The sequence below is a fragment of the Sander lucioperca genome, chromosome 5 (assembly GCF_008315115.2).
Source record: "Sander lucioperca isolate FBNREF2018 chromosome 5, SLUC_FBN_1.2, whole genome shotgun sequence".
Taxonomy (NCBI): domain Eukaryota; kingdom Metazoa; phylum Chordata; class Actinopteri; order Perciformes; family Percidae; genus Sander; species Sander lucioperca.
The window spans coordinates 823514-838090 of record NC_050177.1 but is presented as its reverse complement, the minus strand read 5'-3'; the positions used below and the strand labels follow the sequence as shown (position 1 = coordinate 838090).

The window sequence follows — 14577 nt, the reverse complement described above, 5'->3', positions numbered from 1 at the left end:
CCTGAATTATGTTAATGACTTGTGTTACTGATAGTTAAAGGTATACTACAGCTCGCGCGGCTGTAGGTCCAATGAGACAATCTGTAGGGGGACCGAAGAGGGAAAAGTTACATAGTATGCCTTTAAAGTTGTTATGCAGCTCAATATGTTTAAAAAATATATTGATACCATGGTAGAGTTTTCACAGAGGTAGAAGTTTGAAGACCGCAGGTACTCTGTGGTTCTTTGTTTTCACTGTTGATGACTGATAACAGAGCCTGGATAGCTCAGTCGGTAGAGCATCAGACTTTTAATCTGAGGGTCCAGGGTTCAAGTCCCTGTTCAGGCGAGGCAAGTTTTAAGTTTCCTTGGAGCTGAAAAAAAGAGGAACATGTTCATCATCTGCTACCGAAGTTCTGACTACTCTGGACTCTGTTCTGCAATCATAAAGTAAACTACATCACAAATCCGATGGGAGTCACTATGTCCCAATATTACATACGTAGTGGTAATGCCATTGTCTCCTAACATAAAAGAAAATGCACTGCAAAAAATAATATATAAAATAGAAATGGTGGAGAGGAAGATCCTGGAAAAAATGTTTTTATTACATTTTAAGAAGAAAAAAATAATTGACAGAAGCATTCCTATGTTTTCTTGTTACTAAACGCAGAAGGAGTTTACTATGACCATTAGTGTGAAGTCTGTACCATTTAGTATTGTGTGCAATTTAGTCTCACATTGCCAGACCTTCCTCCACAGCGCTGCGGAGGAAGGTCTGGCTAGTCCACACAGCATTCCGGGATGGGAGAAAAACATGCTCTGGTTTATTGGCATTTCTTTAAACCAATCACAATCGTCTTGGGCGGCGCTAAGCGCCGTGCGGAGCCACGGTGCCTCTGCTTAATAGTCTCGGGAAGGAACTTGTTTTGGTGGAATATGTCTACGTTCAAAGGTTGTTTTAGTCGTGCAACAGAAAACTCAGATTGGACAGATAGTCTAGCTAGCTGTCTGGATTTACCCTGCAGAGATCTGAGGAGCAGTTAACCATAGTCCTCAGAAATCCACCAGAGTTTAGAATGCCAGCACAAAGGAAGCACAAATCTGGTATTTCCAGCTGCACCGAACCAATCCCGGAAGCGGAATGTCGTGGATATAGACAATGTGTAATTAAACCTGAGTTTTAGCTGTTCATTGATTTTCCTGTTGCTGCTTTTAGCGTTTTAAAACTAGTCTCACCTGAACAGGGACTTGAACCCTGGACCCTCAGATTAAAAGTCTGATGCTCTACCGACTGAGCTATCCAGGCTCTGCTTACAATGCAATAATAGCAGTAACGCCACTAGCCCATAATGCAATACACAAAGAAAATATAACAGCCACTCACAGCTGCAAAACATAAAATAAAAATAGCAAATTGAGAAAGGAAGATCTTGGAAAACAAAAACATATTAATTCTTAAAAAGAAAGTTTTCTTGTTACTTGGTCTATACATTGTTTTTCAGGGGGAAAAACACTGCATATCATGCCTTTGACACTGCCAAATGAACTACTGCAACTGATGTTAATCTGTGTGGCACGAGCCAACAGTCAAGAACAAAACAGTGCCTTGCACCTCACGTAGGGAACAGATATATGCAAAAAATATTGACACTTAGAGGGTTGATTTAGTTTATCAAAGCAACATTTTTTTAAACAAAAAACTACGGTTGAAAAGTTGTACAGTAGGCATTTGTTTGTGGAAGTAAAGTCTCTGTGTCTTCTTCCTGCAGCGTTCATTTCCTCACCAGGCTGCTCTTCCTTCGCCTAAATCTACCGAACAACTGTTCAATAAGCACTGCAAGGTGAGGTGTACTCGCACGCAGAGCTGGCTCAACTAACATCTGGATATATGTTTGAACTTTAAAGGTGCCACGTGGATTTTTGTTCCCCCACACAGTTCAGACAATCACAATCATTCATGTAAAATGTATGTTCTGGGCTTCTTTGCTCAGATATCTGCTGTGCGGTGTGCTGTGCTGTGCTGTAAGGAGCTATATGTTCTCAATGTAGATGTATGAAGAGGAGTCTCTGTGTGTGTTACGCTGACTCTTATGGCTTGTGCTGTGACTGTTTCCCGCTTTGTGTCATCATCAGAAAGGGCTTTGCAAACCAGTGCACCTCTACAACCTGCTGACCGAGATCATACAGGGAGGAGGTCAGTGGCGTCTCTCTGACTAATAGACTTATTCAGTCTTGTTTCTTTCAACAGAACATTGTTGTAATTCCTTCAATGATTGTGGGACACAAGCTACACGTCAGCCTTGATGTTGTTTCTGTGTATAAAGCAGCAGCGAAATAGCCTGGTTGACACCAGACCCTTCTCAGTTGTAAGTGAGAGTGGGTCTGGGGAAGGTTCATTCACAGCTCATTTCCAAAGGGGCGTCACCAACGGGCGCCGCTCAAATGCCTCTGGATAGTAATTGGACAGTCCTTCAACCAATCAGACCAACGATCCAGGTGACGTAGCAGCGACAGTGGCGTCAGCGGGTTGCTGCGCTTCTGTGGCCGTCATGTCGAATGTAAACAAAAAGCTGCTCGCCGTCGCTGTGATATCGTCATCATGTAAAGCCGCAACTGTTGTGATTGGTGCCTCAATTTGGAAAAATTAGAAATGGGCTTGAATGGGCTCTTGGCCAGACTGACTTGCAGAGAAAATCTCAAATTTGCCGGAAGTTCGTCAGGGTTTTCCCAGGCTAGCAGCGAAGGATTCCCACAGGAACAACAAAACATAATCATGTCGGAATTTCGACTGGCGGCATCCGTTTGTTTGGCTTCATCGTTGTTTGTCCCAGGGGGTCCACACACACCTCTACTGAGGCAACATGTACACTTCTATTTTCATTTTTAAACAGCGTTTTGAGATAGAAATTGATCTCTGTCCATACATGAGTTTTTGCTCCAGTAGCAGAACTAATCTCCGTCCATATTAACACGTCTGACAGCACATATCACATGATCATACACTTGGCATAGCATAGCATACACTGGGCATGCGCGTGCCGGTGGAAACAGGAAGCAGATTGTCTGACGTTACTCTGCGGTTGAAAATCATGGACAACAATGGCAAAAATTAAGAGCAGGGAATTATTAGCTTGGACCGACAACGAGGTGGAACTGTTACTGAGAGGTCTGTAAGCCAACCTAAATGATAAGACTGACTGTAGTGCGTCGTCGTTTCCAAAGGTCTACGTTTGTGCCCGTCCAGACTACAAAACAATCTCGGAGTTTTCAAACCAACACGGGGACGGCACTGTTCCCAAGTTTCACCGTTTTAGTGGCTCGAAAACGCTGGAGTAGTGTGAAAACTTACGGTACAGATCCATTTGACCGTGTGACGCTTCTGTCCGCGCTCCACTCTATTCCTATGGGTGACGTCAAGCGACTTCAACGTGCACGCAAAGCATTCCGGGAAGGCGGCGCTGCATTTGAAAAAATGCTGCGCGTCAAAAAGCTGGCAGTAGAAGTAGACGAAAATCTTTCGAACTGACCTTTGTCGATCTGAAATGAAGACAGATTCAGCAACTGTATGGCCTATTTCTCGCTTAAAATGTTTTCAGAAACACGTTTCGGTGAACTGTTTTCGTAAAATACTAGATCGTATTCTCAACGAGCCGCCATGACACTCTGTTGAAATTCTCGAGAAGCCAGACCCACGTCGCGCGTTCGTCCGATCAGCTGCCGGTCAAGGGAGCGTGGAGCATGAACCATGGATGTATGACGTCGCGACACCACGCTTCAGTCGTGTTGGACATATGGATCTATACCGTTAGTGGTGTAGATGTAGCCATAGGCTGTTCACACTGCCTGCCTCGGCCGTCCGACGGTCCGGGAAAAACGCAGGTCTTTCCATTCATGTTGAATGTGGGTACTGCGTTTAGGCTGCGGCGGGGGTTGCGGCAGGGGGGACACGCAAAAAAAACACAGCGGGCCTGCGGTGAAAAGTTGAGACCCACTCAACTTTTGGAGAAACGCAACCCCACGTCACGCTGCGGTGGCCAATCATGTAACCGGAGCTCAGACTTGGTGTATTTAGAGCTACGGTTTGAGGCGGTGTGAGAGTCCCGTACAGGAAACAGGAAACGTCACTGCCTCTATCGCTGCCACAAGACAGTTTTAAAACAATACGAGGGTAAAAAAACTAAACACAAGCACTGAACTGCCCACGAGTTTGTGTGATAGCTAAATGTTTCCTGCAACAACAAAGCACTCGCTGTGTCTCGCTCATCTCTTTGTGAAATAAGCTGCCTTCAGGTGCGGTCGGAAACGTCGAAATCTATAAATGATATGACGGAATACAGTAATTGTGAAATATAAAGTCTACTTGTGCTTCGTTGGGGGGTTTAAGAACACAACAGGACGTCACACAAATGGGCCGTTTCATCGACACTCCCCCCCCCGCCGCACCACCCTGCAGCAAATTGCCGGATCCCTTTTCTTGGTGTGAATGCCCACTTAAACAGGCCATTTGAGGGTCATTAACATAACAAAATCCTTATTAATGGCACTGATTGCCTGGTGGAGTTGCCGACCCCGCCACAGCCTACAACCACCAGTATTTAGAGCTGTAGAAAGAGTCTCAGCCTCATGCTTTTAACACTTTTCTCACATAATACTTGTATATAATGTATGCATGGTGACTTGTCCTCTGATGATCTGATTTGTTGTGCTCAGTGTTGGCCGGCAGTGAGAAGTACTTGGCTCTGGAGCACTGCAAGAGCCTGGTGATCCTCATGGACGTATCCTTGAAAAGTACAATTATATATATATATTATCTGCCTATGATATCTGAACAAGCACACTCAGTGCCTGCACATTTCAGTGTTAGCAGACAGATGACCCGACCACGAGAGATATATAAAGAACGAGGAAGAAAAACAAGATCAGCACCGAAACCTGTTGTCTTATTGATCATGATCAGCTCAATATGATTTAGAAGTATTGATACCGTGGTAGAGTTTTCACAGAGGTAGAGGTTTGTAGACCGTTGGAGAGTAATGGTACTCTATGGTTCTTTGTTCTCACTGTTGATCACTGATGCTGGAGCCTGGATAGCTCAGTCGGTAGAGCATCAGACTTTTAATCTGAGGGTCCAGGGTTCAAGTCCCTGTTCAGGCGAGACTGGTTTTACATGCTTAAAGCAGCAACAGGAAAATCAATCAGTGGCTAAAACTTAGCTTTAATTACACACAGTACTAAATAGTGCACACTTTACACTAATAACAGTAACCAGAAAATGGGCACCTGGGTAGCTCACCTGGGTACCGCGCGTTCCCAGGTATAGAGGGTTTACTCATTGATGCAGCTGCAGCAAGTTCGACTCCCCAAAAAAAGAATCTTTAGTAACAAGAAAACTTACCAATCCTTCTGTTAATAATGTTTTTCTTTCAAAATTTTTGGTTTTCCAGGATCTTGCAATGAGTTTTCTTTTTCTTTTATATTATAGGACAATGGCGTTACTTCCATTATTATATGTAATATTCGGACATAGTGACTCTATTGCACACGTGTCAAACTCAAGGCCCGCAGGCCAAAACCGGCCCCTTGCAGATTTAGATCCGGCCCGTATATCAATTTAGGTTCACAATAGATTTTGGCCCGCCTAGTTGTGTGCCTAACCGAAAACACGGGAAAATGTTTTTCAAACTGCAATTACGTGACACTCAAAGCAGAATTTGGTAGATTTGCTGACTTTGAGACTCATAAATTCCCACAGAACAGGAGACTTTTCATTTTCAGGCTGGGAAAACTTGGTTGTTGTAAAATACATTTTCATTGTTTTTGCTTGATTCGCTAAATTCTATGATGGCTAAGGATGTTTTTTTTGCTGACTTTTGTAGGGCTAAAAAAAAGGGACAAAAATGTCTGAGAAAGCCACAAAAAGTCTAGCCTGGTTGACACCAGACCCTTCTCAGTTGTAACTGAGAGTGGGTCTGGGGAAGGTTCATTGACAGTTCATTTCCAAAGGGGCGTCACCAACAGACGGCGCTCAAATGCCTCTGGGCGCAATGGATAGTCCAACCAATCAGACCAATGATCCGGGTGACGCTGCTCTTCGGTAGCCGTCATGTTGAATGTAAACAAAAAGCTGCTCGCCGTCGCTGCGCTACTGTCGGCGCGTAAAGCCCGCCTCAACGGTTGTGATTGGTGTAAAGCCCGCCTCAGCGGTTGTGATTGGTGTAAAGCCCGCCTCAACGGTTGTGATTGGTGTAAAGCCTGCCTCAGAGGTTGTGATTGGTGCCTCGATTTTGGGGACATTGGAAATGGGCTTGAATGGGCTCTTCTCCAGACTGACTTGCAGAGCAAATCTCAAATTTGCCGGAAGTCCGTCAGGGTTTACCCAGGCTACAAAAAGTCTGTAAAACAACAAAAATGACGAAAAAAAAAGCTACAAAAATGTAGAAAAAAAACAACATGCAGTAATAAAGTCAAAGATACTTTTTCAATAAACCTTGACATGTTGGGCCCTTCTGTGGCCCTTAGTGAAAATGAGTTTGATCTCCCTGATCTACTGGATTTGGGATGTAGTTTACTTTGTATCTGCAGTGCACAGTCCAGAGTAGTCAGAACTTCTGTAGCAGCTAATAAACACCTTCCTGCTCTTTTTTTCAGCTCTAAGGAAACTTAAAACCAGTCTCGCCTGAACAGGGACTTGAACCCTGGACCCTCAGATTAAAAGTCTGATGCTCTACCGACTGAGCTATCCAGGCTCTGTTATCAGTCATCAACAGTGAGAACAAAGAGCCACACAGTACCATTACTCTACTACAGTCAGTTACCATATTTTGTAAAACACAAAGTACAGTACGTGAGTAAATGTACTTAGTTACTTCCTACCACTGTGCCTCCATGGTAGCGCTGACAGGTCTTTCTATTATTTTGTCCAGCCCTTTTATATCAACGAGGGTAGGCTAAATAACAGATTAGACATTCTCTGGTAACACGTTTAATGCAATATAATTCAACAGCACCTCAAACTGCAGCCCCCAAAACAACCACACAGCGGAATCAACACCGTTCTAAAACACAAACGGAAGAAGGAGGATTGATTTATTATTGATAGGGCTGTTTACCGAATTCAATACTTTTTAGGCACCGACCGAATTGCTTTGTAAAGTATTGAGTATCGAAAAATGCCTCGTCATTCAATACCAAATTTCAATACTTAAGGAGCAAATCTCATCAGAGTCAGGGAGCCAGTAAGCATGCAGCGTGCTTCTACCGAGATTTAATAATGTCTGTGATTGGCTGTCTAATGTTACACGTCGTAGAGACACACAGGGAATACTCTGGAGCTGAAAAATAAATAAAAAGATTTACGTGATGTGTAATGTTGTAATTTATTTTTTTTAATGGATTTTACAAAATTGGTATCGAAAAAAGTATCGTTCAGAAACCGGTATTGAAGTCACGGTATTGGTATCGGTAAGCGTATAAAAATAAATTTGAGGGCGACTGGGTAGCTTACCCGGTAGATTGTCCACCCATATAGAGAGGCTTAGTCCTTGACGCATTGGTCACAGGTTCAATTCCAACCTGCGGTACTTTGCTGCATGTCTCTCTCCCCTTTCATGTCTAAAGCTGTCCTATCTAATAAAGGCCTAATTACTCTGCATGTCATCGGCTCGGCCTCCCACAGTTGTCACTGTTGAGGATTGTTGGTGTTTGTGCGGTTCATTTCCTTGACCTCAGTGTTTCCCTCAGAGCCAAGGCAGCGCTCAGCTGACCTGGCAGGAGTTCCAGATTCTGTGGGACAAGATCAAGAGGTGGACGGTGAGGTTCCAAACACACCATGCACACCAACATGGAAGCTGTCTGTGTATAGATGTTCCGGCTCGAGCTTTTACTAATACTCCCTAAATACTCTGGCTGTCTTTTTAGCTCTGCAAAATGATCAACCATGTTATATCAAAGAGAGACCAAAATAACTGTCAACATGACTAAGATCATGACATCCCTGAAAAATAAAACAGATTGAAACTGATTTGTATAGAAAAATAGAAAAACCTTTTTCTCTGAGCCTTCTCTTTTAACACGGAGTCCTCTGTGATGCTGTGTATTTCTTACCGAGTACTGGAAAAACAACCGTACTGCCATTTCAAAAAAAAATTTAAACTCAACATACTGGATGAAAACCATCCAGGTTTTACTCTCATGTTGCTCAGAAGATTGTCACAAATCCCTTAAGTGAAGCTGATTCGAAAAATATGTAGAACACTCTTTTGTTTCATCATAGAACGGTCAAAAAAGAAGCACAAGCTGTCAGTGTAGATGCAGTTTTTCATGCATTCAGTAAATTAAAGTTATATCTCTCCTCAGGATATCTTCCTGGTGTTTGACAAGAACAAAACAAAGCGCCTGGAGTATCAAGAGGTAGCCCCCGCTCTGAAGGCAGCAGGTAGGACTCAGCACACACAGCCCCGTGAAGTAATAGATAATTCATTCACACTTAACCCTTGTGTTGTCTTCCCGTCTCCCATGCAACTTGTCCTCCCAGGTAAAAATTAAAAAAAATTCACCCTTTTTTTCAGCCCTTTTTTTCCACTCCCACCGGATTCACCACTAACATCAACTTATTACCACTAGTTTTACACTTATTTTTAGAATTCATAATCAATAAACCTCATTTATATGAAATTATACCTAATTTTTGAGTCAAAAAAAGCTGAAATTATGAATTATTTTGACAAATAATTACGATTTAGTGGATAATCTCAGACAGAAGTTTAGTCAGCATACTGTTTGGAAACCATTTCATTTTTCTTCCAAATGCTATAAAAGATTTTAACATAACAACCAAAATCCCTGATCCTTAACTTTACTTGTGAAGAGCGTTGTATGGAACCATCCGTGTTATTTTTGGGCAATTTTCTTGAAAGAAACCCAAATTTCTGATGTAGAAACTTTGAAAACGGGTCAAATTTGACCCAAGGACAACATGAGGGTTAACCCTCGCTTTTTCTGTTGCCTTTGATACTTATTTTACAATGTTTTTGTCACTCATTTCATTTTAAATAAACTTAATTTATATGAGATTATACCTATTTTTGTTTGTTAAAACAAAGCAGAAATTATGAATTATTTTGACTAATAGTTAAGATCAGAGGATGTTGAATGGATCACAGACACGTACCTTTCAACGTTTAGTCTTGATAGTGTTTTGAAAGCCATTTAAACATTTTCTTTTTTAAATGCTGTGAAATTGAATAAAACACCCAAAATGCAAAGAAAGTAATCATTATTGTACCTGCGAAGAACGTTGTATGTGTTCCATACAACGTCCATGCATGCATCCAGGTTATTTATGAGCAATTTGGTTGCAAGAAACCCATATTTCTGTTATGAAAAAACTTTGAAAACGGGTCAAATTTGACCCGAGGACAACACAAGGGTTAAACCATGTGCTGCGTCTGTGTGTTCATGGGTCACACGGGCGTTCCAACAGTCATCTGTCAGGAAAACTCATCTGACCAGCAGGGGGAACCCAAACACCTCTTCTCTGCAGCTCATTCCCACTGGAGGAAGTAACCTGTTATATTTAGAGCTGTAACAAGATGTCCAGATGTTGCTGTACAATGAATTGTTACAGAAATAATTGCGATTAACAATATAATTGTCTCTTTTAGTCAAATTCAAAAATATGTAGACTTTTAAAAATCAAATTCCAGGATTCATCTTTCGGTTCTATCACAGTCATGTGACCCAGATAATGTAATAACACTAATACACAGCCTATGAAGTAAACCACGCCTCTTTATTATCATAAAACATATTTTCCAACTGTAACCCCCCCCCACCCCCTTGTACATTTTGGTTGCTATGAACGTGTTAAGGGTCAAGTACCAACAACTAACAATTGAAATAATAATAAAAATATGTAGTCCGACCAATAATCACTTATATAATTACAATTTGGCAAATATAAACCAAATCTACAATTACCAGTCATACGCCTTAAGACCTTAGCTAATGTTAACAATAATTGCGGTTAAACAAAGAAACCGCGATTATGTAAAAAACTTTGTAATAAAACAATTGTGTAATAATTGTTACAGGCCTATATTTACTCGAAGTACATTCAATTGTAGAATTATCGAGATATATCATTAAATGATTAGATCGCGAATCATTGGTTTTTTTTGTTTATCAAGTCAAGTGTTATTAAGAACATGAGTAACTCAGATTTAGTTGTTGCCTCTGTATCAACAGATCCCTTCATTCATTTGTTTGTGGCTAAACCCCTAAATTGGCATGTTCACCTACATCTACATTCAATGGTGGAATGTAACTAAGTACATTTACTCACTTACTTACACTTACTGTAAATAAAAGATCTGAAGAGTTCTTCCAACGCTGCCTGTATGTATACATATGATATGTGGGTTTTGATATGTGAGGCAGGCTGAAAAGGTTTAAACCTGTTGAATGAAGTGATGTATTGTGAGTCTGTCTCTCTGCTCCAGGCATCATGGTGGATGAGTTGATAATGCAGCTGGTTGGACTGAGATACACGGAGCCCGACTTGACCATCAGTTACCCCGGCTTCCTGTACCTGCTGATGAAACTGGAGAGCATGATCCGTAAGGCGGCGGGAGGGGGGGGGGGGGCACATTGTTACAGTCAGTGGCAAGGCAAGGCAAGGCAGCTTTATTTGTATAGCACATTTCAGCAACAGGACAATTCAAAGTGCTTTACATGAAAACAGATTAAAAAATTTAAAACAGATAAAATACGAGAATAAAAGTTACAGTGCAGTATAAGAAATGAAACATTGAAGAGCAGTTAAAACAGTTAAATATATAAAAGTAGATAAAATTGTCATACAGTGTCAACAATGCAACTTCAGTATAAGAAATGAACAGTTATTTAAAGAAAGGCAAGATCAAAAAGATAGGTCTTCAGCCTTGATTTAAAAGAACTGAGAGTTGCGCCAGACCTGCAGTTTTCTGGGAGTTTGTTCCAGATATGTGGAGCATAAAAACTGAACGCTGCTTCCCCCTGTTTAGTTCTGACTCTGGGGACAACAAGCAGACCTGTCCCAGACCACCTGAGAGGTCTGGGTGGTTCATAGTGTAGTAGCAGATCAGAAATGTATTGAAATGTACAGTGGTGGAATGTAAATAAAGCTGTAACTGTCAAGTACATTTACTCAAGTACTGTACTTACTTACTTGAGTCTTTTCGGTGACACTTTACTTGGGTGGCAGTAGCTGACTCCTCCTGAGCACTGCCAAGGTACTCTAGAGCAAGGAACCGAACCCCCAACCCCCAGCTCCCTCACTCTGACGTCTCTCCATTCAGTGCATGTATAGGTCCTGAGCATGTGTGTGTAATTCAGGCCTGTGTGTAATAATAACAGAGTGAAAACATTGTAATTTCCCCTTGCGGGATTAATAAAGTAAACATTACATTATCACTTGAAGGTATCTACATAAGAGTGACATGACAATGTCATGAACACATGAACCCTAACTTGTCATGACATGACAAAAAACAACTTAATGACAGAAGCGTTATGTCATAAACATTCATGACTTTATAATGACGTTTAAAATGTTTATGACACGTTCATGACAGTGTCATGTCACTCTTATGTAGATACCTTCAAGTAAAGTGTAACCGTCTTCTCTTCTCATGCCACTTTCTACTTCTAATCCGCTACATCTCAGAGAGAAATATTGCACTTTTTACTCCACTACATTCATCTGACAGCTTTAGTTACTAGTTACTTTACACATTAAGAGTTTTGCGCACAAAACACACAAAGTTTATAAAGTCTGATGTTTTATTATAAAGTAAACTAGCCAACAATATAACGGCCTACGAGTCCAGCTGAAATGATCAGACCATTAAACACACAACTCTTTGGATCCTTTCCACTTTCTGAAATGGGAGAATTTTTCTTCACTTACAATATATAATTTGTCGCTTTTGACGGTTGTATTGATGCTGCTTGAAGCGTTTTTTGGCGCTTTCGATGCTTTTTTTGTTCCCAGGTTCTAAAATGTACTTTTACTTTTAATACTTTAAGTACATTTTCCTGACGATACTTACATACTTTTTAATGCAGGACTTTTACTTGTAACAGAGTATTTTTACAGTGTGGTATTAGTACTACTTTTACTAATGTAAAGCATCTGAATACTTCTTCCACCACTGGTTACAGTGTAACAGGATGCTGTTTTAATCTGGAGCTGGATGCTACAGATAAAAAAAAATACCATGTTTAAAACATTTAGATGTTTGCTATCCAAAATAATTGAATCCAACATATCCAATTACTACGACAAGGCTGACATGTACAGTTGGATGTGAAGAGGGGACGGAGGAGGAGAAACAAAGGATGAGTGAGGAGATGTGGGGAAAAGATTGGCTAAAACAGTAGAGACTATGTTTAATGAGGAAAAAGCAGGAAGAAATGCAGAGCATTATCTATGTAGATGTAGATCATTAAAAGTCAACTTTATTGTTCATTGTTTTTGTCCTCTTGCAGACAAATTTCAAGCGTACGACATGGTGGGAATGGGAAGCGTGACTGTGAACTACACACAGGTATGAGCATGGATTTATATCTGAACAACAACACTGACTCCTTCCTCTTAATGTGCTTCAGATACTTTGAATTAAAAGAAATACAGCAGTAGAAGTAGCAGGTGTGATATTTTACTTTTATAATATGAATGCATTTAAAGCTACAGTGGGTAGTTTCTGTCGCCCCTGTGAGGAATTCTAAGTAATGACAACAAAACTGTCGGCGCATCCACATGACACAAGCCTTCCGTGATCGCACAACACGCCCAAACTTTCTACAACATAAAATAATCAAAGAGCAGTCGTCTCAGACATCTGACTGGACCCAATCAAGCTTTTATGGCAGGAAATTACAAACCTTTGAACAGTGGTGTATATATTAAGGTTCATCATTAAACCAGGCAAGGGCGTAACTTTGGGTTCAACATTGGGGGAGGGGGTGTTGAGATCTCCACTTCTGAGCAAAATTGAAATTTTGAGCGTCAAGCACTTCATTTTCTGCATTCTGGTGACATTTTCTGCATCAATTTATGGTGCAAATCTCTGTATTAATGTAAAGTAAATGATAATAGGTTTTTGGCCTGTAAATTATACCTTTGAAACCAGGTGAGTTTTAACTAAATGTTTTGTGTTCTCTGATTGGTTCCAGTGGCTCCACATGACCATGTACAACTGACCACTCAGACGGATTCTTCAGGATTTGCTCTGTGTAGTCTTTTTTTCTGCTGCTCTCTTCTGATTCCCACGCATCATTTTATTTTTCATACAGTATGCAGGACAGTAGAAGTACAGAAGTGTTTAATGATTGAAATATAAATGGCCTATCACATCTTCGTTTGCTACATGTTTCTGTTAGTAGTCAGTAGCAATAGGAACATCGTCCAGTGTTGTAATACTGGCTCAATGTACAAGGATGGAAGCAATGCTGCTTAAGTCAGTACCATTTACACTAGTAATTATCACGTTATGTTCTTTACTGCAGCTATGATATGTATGCATTCAAATAATAATAAAAATGTGATCACAAAAAGAAAGTCTCTTCAGTCATGGAAACATCTGGGGTCAAAGCAAGATAGGGGAGCTATGAGAAAGAGGAAAGTTTATGATTCACTGTGTTGGTGGTCCCCTCAATGATTTAATGTAATGAATGGTAGGGCTGTGCTCAATTGAAGAAATTCTTAGTCGACTAACACTCATTCAATTGCATCGATTAGTTGATTTAATCGACAGATCTGTAAATCTGAGTTTCTCCACAAAGAGTGATGCAAAAGCACCACTTTAATTCTTGTGTTTACCAGAGATGTGCTCGTACGTTTCTTGGAAATAAGTCATTCAGCACGAAAAAAGCATAAAACATGACTAATCGACTAAAGAAATCTAAGTTGACTAAGACCAAAACGACCGATTAGTCGACTAATCGACTAAGAGGGAGCAGCCCTAATGAATGGAAATGCAGAATACACATTTATCATTACACAGCAGGAATATGAATCCAGAAACATCAGATATTATAGGAAAACTCAGACAAGGGAACATTCTACTGCACAATAACTACTTTTACTTTGAAACTTTTAAGAACTTTTAGCTGAGAATACATACATAATTTTACTTATTAAGGTTTTAGATGAAGAACTTTTATTTGTAGTGGAATATTCTCACAGTGTGGTATTAGTATTTATACTGAAATACTGATTGCAGTTCTTCTTCCTCTAAATGTTTATCCTACTGTCCACTGTATTTTCTGGTCACGAATGGTATAAAAGTTCTATAGTTATGAACATCTATGTAACTTTTTCTACAGTCTGCAATGACTCTGACCACAGGCGATATTATTCAGAAATGACCCTCTATTCTTTGCTGATGTCTGGAATGTGTAAATATCCGTCTTCACGAATCATTCTTTCAAGTGAGAACAGTGTGTGTGTGTGTGTGTGTGTGTGTGTGTGTGTGTGTGTGTGTGTGTGTGTGTGTGTTCAATATCCTGTTGCACTACTGTAATGTTAGTTCAAAGGGACTTTTAGGATGCCAT

The 14577-nt window shown here is 40.6% G+C and overlaps 1 protein-coding gene and 4 non-coding genes across 6 annotated transcripts in view; 3 read left to right on the top strand and 2 right to left on the bottom strand.

Moving 5' to 3' along the window:
* Positions 1 to 13578, top strand: part of zgc:85932 (uncharacterized protein LOC405875 homolog) — a 33150-nt gene extending 19572 nt beyond the window's left edge. For both annotated transcript variants that reach the window (XM_031304185.2, XM_036001029.1), the window contains exons 13-20: positions 1752 to 1823; positions 2116 to 2176; positions 4693 to 4757; positions 7723 to 7791; positions 8338 to 8416; positions 10482 to 10598; positions 12511 to 12569; positions 13198 to 13578. In XM_031304185.2, coding sequence (XP_031160045.1) covers positions 1752 to 1823; positions 2116 to 2176; positions 4693 to 4757; positions 7723 to 7791; positions 8338 to 8416; positions 10482 to 10598; positions 12511 to 12569; positions 13198 to 13224 — 549 coding nt within the window. In that variant the 3' untranslated portion in view covers positions 13225 to 13578. The remainder of the gene's footprint in view (positions 1 to 1751; positions 1824 to 2115; positions 2177 to 4692; positions 4758 to 7722; positions 7792 to 8337; positions 8417 to 10481; positions 10599 to 12510; positions 12570 to 13197) is intronic.
* On the top strand, positions 256 to 328 carry trnak-uuu. The gene has a single exon. It is a non-coding gene; the product is annotated as a tRNA-Lys (tRNA).
* Positions 1216 to 1288, bottom strand: trnak-uuu. The gene has a single exon. It is a non-coding gene; the product is annotated as a tRNA-Lys (tRNA).
* trnak-uuu lies at positions 5064 to 5136 on the top strand. Its single transcript has one exon. It is a non-coding gene; the product is annotated as a tRNA-Lys (tRNA).
* trnak-uuu lies at positions 6656 to 6728 on the bottom strand. The gene has a single exon. It is a non-coding gene; the product is annotated as a tRNA-Lys (tRNA).
* Positions 13579 to 14577: the final 999 nt, after the last annotated feature.